The following is an 8,878-nucleotide window of genomic DNA, read 5'->3' as shown; positions in this document are numbered from 1 at the left end:
GTCAGTGGATGTTGTCTATGGTGCAAGCTGTTCTGTCTCAACGAGGCAATCCTAGCTACACTGGATCTCTGTACAGCGTTGGCATTTCTATGGGGGTTGTGAAGGGTTCGTACAGAACACCAAATGGCATCTCTGTGGTTGTCGCGAAGCTTCGTACAGAACAGCAACGGTCTCTCTGTGGTTATCATGAAGCTACGTACAGAACAGCAATGGTATCTCTGTGGTTGTCACAAAGCTTCGTACAGAACAGCAATGGTATCTCTGTGGTTGTCACGAAGCTCTGTACCAGGACAAAGCTGGTTTCTTTCTGGTTGTTGTGAAGCTTCGGACGGAACAACACTGCTGTCTCTATAGCGGTTCTGAAGCTTCGTCCAGTATGTGTCCTCCATGGTGGTTCGTCATGCCTCATTTCCATTCATACTAGAATAATGCCTTCTCCCAGAGTGTTATCAGCCTCTTCAATTTCAAACGGAGCTTTATTGCTTATAAAAGGGAGGATGTGATTCAGTTTGAGGCCTGCTGAGGAGAAGGGGGGGGGAGGTGTGTGTGTGTGTGAGGCGGTTTTCTCCTGACGCTCTAAACATGATGGCTTCAACAGCCATTACCATGCCGAGGAGCCCCTTTCCGGAGCAGATGCGAACAGCTGTGCCGTGGGCCGCGAAGCTGAAGGAAGCCGCACTTCCGGAAGCTTCCATCCGCCGTTTCTCTGCCGCAGGCTCGGCGTACGCCGACACAACGCAACGGAGCTACGGGCTAACCCGCGCGATACGAGCCCAAAGTAGGGCACTCCTCCACGAGGGCACTCCTCCTCTGGTGGTTTGACGCCCACACGTTGCCCTACTCTCTGCTGAGCCCCACGTTATTGACACCGTTTCCGCTTGAGAGCCGTCGTGGTGAGGTGGTTTGCTGGGAGAAGGGGTGAGGCCCGGGCAGACAACAGACACCTCAGACACCTCCAGAGTCGGGTGAGCTATCTCTTCAAGCGGGCCTGTTTGGCTGGGGATGAATACCATGGGATGTTGATGAGGCTTCGTTTTGTGGCCCTGGTCTCATGGCGTGAAGCTTCTCTCAGTGTTCTGTCCCCCGCTAGGCTTGTCTTCGGCAGCTATGTTGCCTCCTTGTTAAGTCATGTAGTTCTGACAGATGACAGATGCCTTTTGCTGCTGTGCGGATGAAGTTGTTGGGATGGCCACACACACACACACACACACACACTCACTCACGCTTTGTTTCTCTCTCTCCCCCAAAATACAAATAAACACATCTACATTTCTGGACGCGTGTGCACACACCCCCTTCCCTCGCTCTCTTCCTCCTTCTCTCCCCCCTTTCCCTCTCTCTATCCCTTCTTCCTCCTCCCTCGCTCTCCCTCACATCCTTTCACCTTCATCTCTCTCTCTCTCTCTCTCTCTCTCTCTCTCTCTCGCTCTCTCTCTCTCTCTCTCTCTCCCTCTCTCTCTCTCTCTCTCTCTCTCTCTCTCTCTCTCTCTCTCTCTCTCTCTCTCCCCCAGCCTACCCTCTGTTATTCATGAGCCATCTGCAGGGCAGCAGTAGATATGTGTCAGACATGAGCCAGTCTGCCCCCTCTGATTGGCTGGCGCCCATAAAACACACACCCTGGTCTGCCCCTCCGATCGGCTGGACCCCACCAACACCCACCCACAGCTTGACCCCACTTTGATCAAATGCTCCCTTTCTCATTGGCCACCCCAGGCCCTCTGCATCTGCCAGTGTGTGCGCTCCTCTGCCTCTGTTGCTCTCCCTGCCGTGTGTGAATATCTGGCCGGGGCATGTGATGAACGTCCTCATTGAGTCATGTTTGTCGGCTGGCAGCTGGTCGCAGCCGAACGGACGGGCTTCGCGACCACCTCACTGTATTCAGGAGCGCGAGACAGCATCCGCTTTGACAGCGTCTGGAAGCAGGCTGTTTGCGAAAGCCCAATGGACGGCAGGCCATCCATCCTCCACCGCGGCGTCTTGGTATGCGCGAAGGCACTCCACAACTGACTCACACCGCGACGCGCCCCGGACGGGCGCACATACAGAGCAGGCGAGAAGAACGCGGCAGAATGCAGAGTGCTGTTGGAGAACCTCCCGCGAGAAGCATGTGGTTTCTTCTGACAGAGGCTTCCCCTTTTTATCTGAGCTGGAGGATAACCCCTCCTGTCAGCCTCATCCAATCCCGGGCCCTCGCGTGTCAGCCTCATCCAATCCCGGGCCCTCGCGTGTCAGCCTCACCCAATCCCGGGCCTTCGCGTGTCAGCCTCATCCAATCCCGGGCCTTCGCGTGTCAGCCTCACCCAATCCCGGGCCCTCGCATAGCAAAGCTCCGGTGATGAATTACATCACGTCCTGGGCTCCTGTTTCAGCCTGCCCTCGGTTTTTCTGGGGGCGCCAGGTTTGTGCGCCTCTGTCACAGCCGGGTGGATGGAGCCGAATCGATGCCGCCTTCCCTGGCTTGCCCGAGAAACATGCAGATGAGCAGGGAGTCGGCATCTGTCACGCACTGGCGGGCTACACAAACAAACCTCGGCGTTCCCGCGCGCACTCCTGTGTTTTCACAAGCGCTTTGTTCACGCAAATATTTCAATTAGGGAAACGAGAGAGAGAGGTTGTCCTCGGGTCGGCTGTTCATCGACGCACGGCCAAGCGTGCGTGTCCTCTCCATCTCCTATTGTGAGGGTTTGTGTAATGCTTGTCAAACAAGCAGAGGGAGGGCCTCACTCAATGGGCTTTCACAGGGCTGAGAGGAAAAAGGGCTGTGGATTAGCACTGCCAGGACCCACAAACGAGTGCTTGTCAGTTCCAAGAGTGAATATGACCGCTGTCTAATAACAGAGGTGTTTTTCGAAAGAGACGGCATTGTCTGAGACTTGATTCTAGCCGGCATCTAGGACTGGGATGCCACGGAGAAGATGTGGGTGATAAAATGTTTCGAGTTGGCATAATGTTTTACGACATGTCGCTTTTGTGCTGCATTTCGTAGTGTGGGATGTGGACGTTTTGCACCAATAAGCAACACAGTACGTGTACACTATTTAATTAGATGCAAGTACCATCAACAAAACGCTACCTTAGTTTCAGATTTATCAGAAATATACTATGAAGAGCCTTTGACACACCAGGACCATATGATAGTGTTAAGGGTTGAACTAGTAGAACTATCTGTCTTGTAGTTAGTTATAAGACCTGCTCTGACAGGTCAGACGATCTGCTCTGAAGTTGGTCTGGAGTCACTTTGAACAACAGAAGAAAACAGTTGGACTTCAAAGCAAGCACACAGGTTCAACACAACAGGGAGGCTGGCTTCACATAGTTAATACGTAGTGACAGGTTTCATGGCTAGGTAATTGATATGGCACTAAATACAGAACCAGTCAGCGGGCGAAAAATAATTGGTTCAAACCTGATGTCATTTGAGTGGCTTCGACTGTCATTCACCAGACGCTAACGAAGACAAGCAACATAATGCCCAGAGCTCAGAAACAGGCGCTTCAACATACAACGCGTGGGTGGAAATAGTCCCTTAATGAACAGAGAGGGAGGGAGAGAAAAAGGGTAAAGCAGCCGTGGAGAGACACGAAGCGTGTTATGCGGTAAAAAAATTGAGCTATTGTTAGGCAGGGCTGAGGGGAAAAAGTGCTGCGATGCAGAAAAAAAAAAGCAGAAGTCTTGACAGCTTTCCGGCGGCGGAGTCCTGACGGCTGAGGAGTAAGATTGGAGGGAAAGTGAGGCAGAGGGCCGCTGTCAGGCCACGCAAGAGCCCCCGATAATAGGGTCCAGAGATGAGCTTTCACCACAACACGGAGGGGGGAAGAGGGGAATGAGCGACAGAGAGAGGGAGGGAAGGAAGGGAAGAGGGAGATGGGAGGGAGAGGAGAGAGAGGAGGGAGAGAGAGAGGAGGAAGAGGGAAGGGTAAACCTCGTGCATTTCCCAGTACTTTACTACCTGTCACAATGGCTGGTGTGGGACTCCTCGCGTGCCCCTGGCAGCTGGGGTTGGAAACCCCTGTCTCCAGAGAAGGTCGGAGAAGATTGGGTCGACAGTATCTGCTTCTCGAAGGGGAGTGCTGCATTTCTGACTAGACGCTTGACGCTCTCAATCTCTGAGGAATTAGTCCAATGGGCTCGCACGTCTCGCAAATCCCTCCAACACCTTCTGTGCAGTGTGAAGAATATTGATTACCACGTAAAAACGCAGGGCTTGTCACGCCTCAACTGTAGATCACTTAAACAACGACGTTTGCAGCAAGTATCGATGAGGGCACATTAGGCTTTGGAACCGCAGGGATGAACGGTGATGCGTCTTACAGAGAAAGCACTTCCTGTTCCCATCATCTTGACACTGCTCTTGCAAAAGCCTTCCTGTCATGGCCCAAAGTACTCCCACCTCCCCAACCCAGCCCCAGCCAGGAAACCCCGCCTGTCTACCCCCTGCAGGCCAAACATCTCACCTGAAAAAAAGTCTCAATTATCCACTCTATTTGAGACATTCGGCATTAAAGGTGCCCACCCATATTTAATGAAGCGTCTCCCATTGTCCTTGGGATGCGCTGATGCAGGCTCAAGAAGGCTCCCCAAGCACACATTAGCAGCAACGGGTCTCTCTTTAAAGACACACTGCATCACCAGTAAAGAGCTGGTGAACGACGGGCCTCTCAGGACTTGGCACAGGGCTACACCAGACCAGGCATGTGGGTATTGCTGTCTCTTAATGGAGACGAAAGCTAGTCTTACAGTAGGGTTTATTGACAGGAATGCATTTAATCAAAGATGTGTCGTTTCTTAAAAGGGTGGCGGGTTTTCACGAGGGATTAACTGTTTGTTTCCGGGGGCGCCCCTTGTAGCTCACTGAGTAGTGAGTGTTCCATGTGGGCTGAGGCCCTAACGTCGTGGCCTGGGTTTGAATCCCCTCTCTCTCTCCCATTCATTTCCTGTCTCTCTGTAACCATCTCAGTCCAATAAAGCCATCAATTGCCAAAAGAATATCTTGAAAATAAACTCACACCAAACTCACATCTCGTTCCTGAGACAGTGACACTCAGAGTTTGGTCACAGGGATGACACGTTTACAAACCTCTATAAGTTGTGAAGACATTTAGAGATGTTGATGTAGCATGAAAGGTGGTGACACACCTGCTGGAGGGTTATTCCCTTCTCTTCCCACTTCAAAAGACAACATTCCCTTTTCCTTCTCCACCTCTGGGACTGAACCTCCGATTCCCCTCGCGCTCATGAGTCATCTCGAGAACAAATCTTTGATCGGGAGTCATTTCGAGTTTGCCTTTGCAATTTCTCACTGAAAGATTTAGATTTCACTTATTGATGACCCAGTTCTGTTCTATTGTTAGAATTGTGATTAAGCTCAAAACTGATCCAACTCCCCTGTTTCCTCCCTACTTCCTCTCTCTCTCTCTCTCTCTCTCTCTCTCTCTCTCTCTCTCTCTCTCTCTCTCTCTCTCTCTCTCCCTCCATCTCTCTCATTATCTCTCGCTCTCCAGGGAGTCGACTCCTGTTCCTGGTGGTGTGGTTAAACCTGGTGCCTCAGGCACACGGCTGCCCTGCCAGATGTGTTTGCTACAGCGAGCCGAGGCCCACGGTGGCTTGCCAGCAGCAAGGCCTGTCATCCATCCCCACCGAGATTCCCGTGCGGAGCCAGCGGATATTCCTGCAGAGCAACAAACTGACGGTGGTCAGGTCCACCAGCTTCAGCTCCTGCCACAACCTCACCGTTCTCTGGCTGTACTCCAACAACATCAGCCACATCGAGGCCGGGGCTTTCTACGGGATGGAGAGACTCGAGGAACTGGATATCGGGGACAATAACAACCTGCGTATCATTAGTCCCATGGCTTTCCGGGGCTTGAACAAGCTGCACACGCTGCACCTGCATCGGTGCGGCCTTTCGGAGCTGTCTGTCGGCGTGTTCCGGGGGCTTTTCTCCCTCCAGTACCTTTACCTGCAGGACAACAACCTGCTGGCGCTGCACAACGACACTTTCATGGACCTGGCCAACCTCACGTATCTCTTCCTGCACAACAACAAGATCAAGACGGTGTCGGAGCACATGCTGAGAGGCCTGGTCAGCCTGGACCGGCTGTTGCTCCACCAGAACCGGGTGGTCCACGTTCAGCCGAGGGCTTTCAGCGACCTGGGCAAGCTCACCACTCTGTTTCTGTTCTACAACAACCTGACAGTGCTGACGGGGGAGACCATGGACCCGCTGGTGTCGCTGCAGTACCTGCGCCTCAACGGGAACCAGTGGGTCTGCGACTGCCGCGCCAAGACCCTGTGGGACTGGTTCAAGCGCTTCAAGGGTTCGAGCTCCGAGCTGGAGTGCGACGTTCCCGCCGTCCTGGCGGGGAAGGACCTGAAACGCCTGAAGAGCAGCGATCTGGAGGGCTGCGTGGAAACACCTCGGGTCCACACCCACCTGTTCAGCTCCAAGACGGACGACCCCGTGGGAGAGTCCCTTCCCAGGTGTTGTCTTCCCGACAACGATAAGTCCTCCATCCTCTCCGGCAAAGCTATTCCCGACCCGTCGTCCTACAACAGCCGCCAGATCACAAATAACCCCCTGAAGGAGAAGGAGAACATATCCAAGACCAAATTCCGGGAGGCCGAGAGGACGAAAAACGAGACCCGGAACAAGCAGAGTCTGAACGACGGGCCGCTGGGGACTTTGTCCAACGACCTGGATCAGCTGAACCCGGACCTGCTGAACAACCTGGAACCTTCTACAGCCCCATCCAGGAAGAAGAAGAAGTGCGTCAAAAAGCCCAAATCGGACGCTCACTGTCTGAGAGGGGGTGGGTCGACGTTGCAGGTGCTAGGCTGGTTCGTCCTGCCCTTGCTCTGGATGTGGCTGCCGATGTCTTAGGACCGGAGGTCCTTCTCTCACAAGTCGGACTCACAGATTGTTAATGCCCATGATAGCGACCCCAGGATTCGCAGTGACCTCCACAACAGTCAAGGGACTGAGAAAGAGGAAGTCGCGTTGACCCGTCAGGGGTAGACTAACAATAATAGGAGAAGTTAGAGTACATTTAACAAAATGGATGCCTTTACAGAACACTTCAGCTCTAATGTATATAACGAATTGGTGCCCAAATTTCTGTGTTCCGTATGTACTGAACTGTATTGTGTCTAAGCTACACTTTGGAGTGTGTCATCTTTGTTTTCCCTCTCAAAAAGCTTTTACTGCAAAGACGGTGACTGCACGGCCAGACACTGGAAAAAATACAGGAAATGAGAGCGTCGAACGCACACGAGGAATGTTTTGTGGGCTGTTTGTTGAGAAAGATCTTCATTCCCCATCATTTATTCAAAAAGTGATGCATATGTTGGGTACTGTTATGTTTTTTAGTTTTTTTTTGAAGTTTATAAGTACTTAAGTAAAGACAAACGTTTGATCTCCCTCAATATGAGTTTGTTTTTCCTCACAGTATGGCCACGGGCGGCGGGGAGAAAGCTGTCCATTTGTTCACTCGGACTGAAAATGAAATCATAGATATGCATTTTATTTTACTTGTGTACAAGTATGAATATATTATGAATAAAAACTCTTCTTTCATAGAGATGGCTGCGGTTTGTGGATGTTTCAATCTCTGCGTGAGTACGCTCGTCCATTTATGGACTACAATTCAGCTCGAAGTTGACCAAAAGAATCCTGTTGATACATGCTAGGTATAGGTAATATGTTGACGAGCCTCTTTGACTCCCTCCCTAACTACAGTGTGAACACAGTTGTTACGTCATATGGGTTACGCAAGCTGACTTGTATCCCAGTCCGAACAGAACAGATCAGCGTGGACCAGTGTGTCTCTCATCTCAGTCAGGCGTCAGGCCAGAACTCCACCCTCTCCTCCCGCAGATCCTCACTGACAGTGGGCTGGCCTACAGCGACATGCTCCCTATCTGGAGGAGGACGTCCGGAGTACTTTGTCACGTCTGGCCCCAGCTCAAGTCCGGGCGTTGAGCTCCACGTTGAGCTCCCTCGGAGAGAGGACACAGGACAATGTCGGAGGACATCCTCCCACGAGTGTCTCAGCCCCAGCCCGCCCCCCTCCACCCAAGGATCCAGAAGCCATCTTCTAGAATGATCCAGAATTTATCTGCATCGAGACGACAGCACAGCAAGCTACCAACCGCATGTTCTCAGCGCTTTCACGGCTATCTTAGTTGACCTTCTCACAGTGCTTTTTGACGACAGCTTACTCTTCCGGGTCAGGACCAGCCTGTGTTGATAGGTGCGTGTCAAACCCGTTCGTGAATGTAAACATGTGCGTATGGTGTCTCTGGGGGGAAGGATCAAAGACAGCTAGCGATGAATAACACTAGCTTGCCCCCAACATCACACCGCATTACGGCTGATGTGAAAGATGCGGCGTTTCTAAGAGCAGTTTTTTTTTGCAGTTGGCGCACGTGCTCGAGACCCACTTGCCCCAGGCAACTGCCAGATTCCGAAGTGAGGTAAAATTAAGTTTATGTGTATTGAAAGCCATGAATTCTGTGTCGCTCATCATTTTGATACATTATTGAAGGCACATGGAGATAAACCGGTGAATATTCAATGGAACGACACCACACATAACTGCTTGACCTGAGGCTGTCACGAAAACGACATCAACGTGTTTCATGTGTGCCTGCTGCTCAGGCTGCTTCACGAAGGTCTGACGTGAACTCGGCTTGGCTTCTCACCGCTGTATTTGGAAAAGGCAGAATGGTCTGCTGCAAAAACACGCCGTCAAATCCAGCATTACGCTGGACGGATAATCGGCCTCAAATTAAGTCAAGATCTTGTCTCCAATCCAGGCTATATCTCGCAGAAAGCGAGAGGATTAGAAAAATGCTGGGGCTTTTTTTTTTACAAATCCCT

The 8,878-nt window shown here is 51.7% G+C and overlaps 1 protein-coding gene across 1 annotated transcript; it reads left to right on the top strand.

The window, feature by feature from the left end:
- The first annotated feature begins 606 nt into the window (after positions 1 to 606).
- Positions 607 to 7,487, top strand: rtn4r (reticulon 4 receptor). Its single transcript, XM_084695312.1, has 3 exons — positions 607 to 816; positions 1,091 to 1,133; positions 5,502 to 7,487. The coding sequence occupies exons 1-3, from the start codon at positions 607 to 609 to the stop codon at positions 6,878 to 6,880; spliced, it is 1,632 nt and encodes a 543-aa protein (XP_084551438.1). The 3' UTR covers positions 6,881 to 7,487.
- The last annotated feature ends 1,391 nt before the right edge of the window (positions 7,488 to 8,878 follow it).

Source organism: Hypomesus nipponensis, chromosome 28 (genome assembly GCF_054491055.1).
Source record: "Hypomesus nipponensis isolate SF chromosome 28, ASM5449105v1, whole genome shotgun sequence".
NCBI classification, from domain to species: domain Eukaryota; kingdom Metazoa; phylum Chordata; class Actinopteri; order Osmeriformes; family Osmeridae; genus Hypomesus; species Hypomesus nipponensis.
Note: the sequence above shows the minus strand (reverse complement) of the source record. Positions and strands in the feature narration are given on the sequence as shown.

Excerpts from the sequence above, each read along its gene's own strand:
- rtn4r (XM_084695312.1), top strand. The coding sequence starts at position 607 with ATGCCGAGGAGCCCCTTTCCGGAGCAGATGCGAACAGCTGTGCCGTGG. Across the intron at positions 817-1,090 it reads AGGGCACTCCTCCTCTGGTG|GCTTGTCTTCGGCAGCTATG; the intron begins GTTTGACGCCCA and ends GTCCCCCGCTAG. Across the intron at positions 1,134-5,501 it reads CCTCCTTGTTAAGTCATGTA|GGAGTCGACTCCTGTTCCTG; the intron begins GTTCTGACAGAT and ends CTCGCTCTCCAG.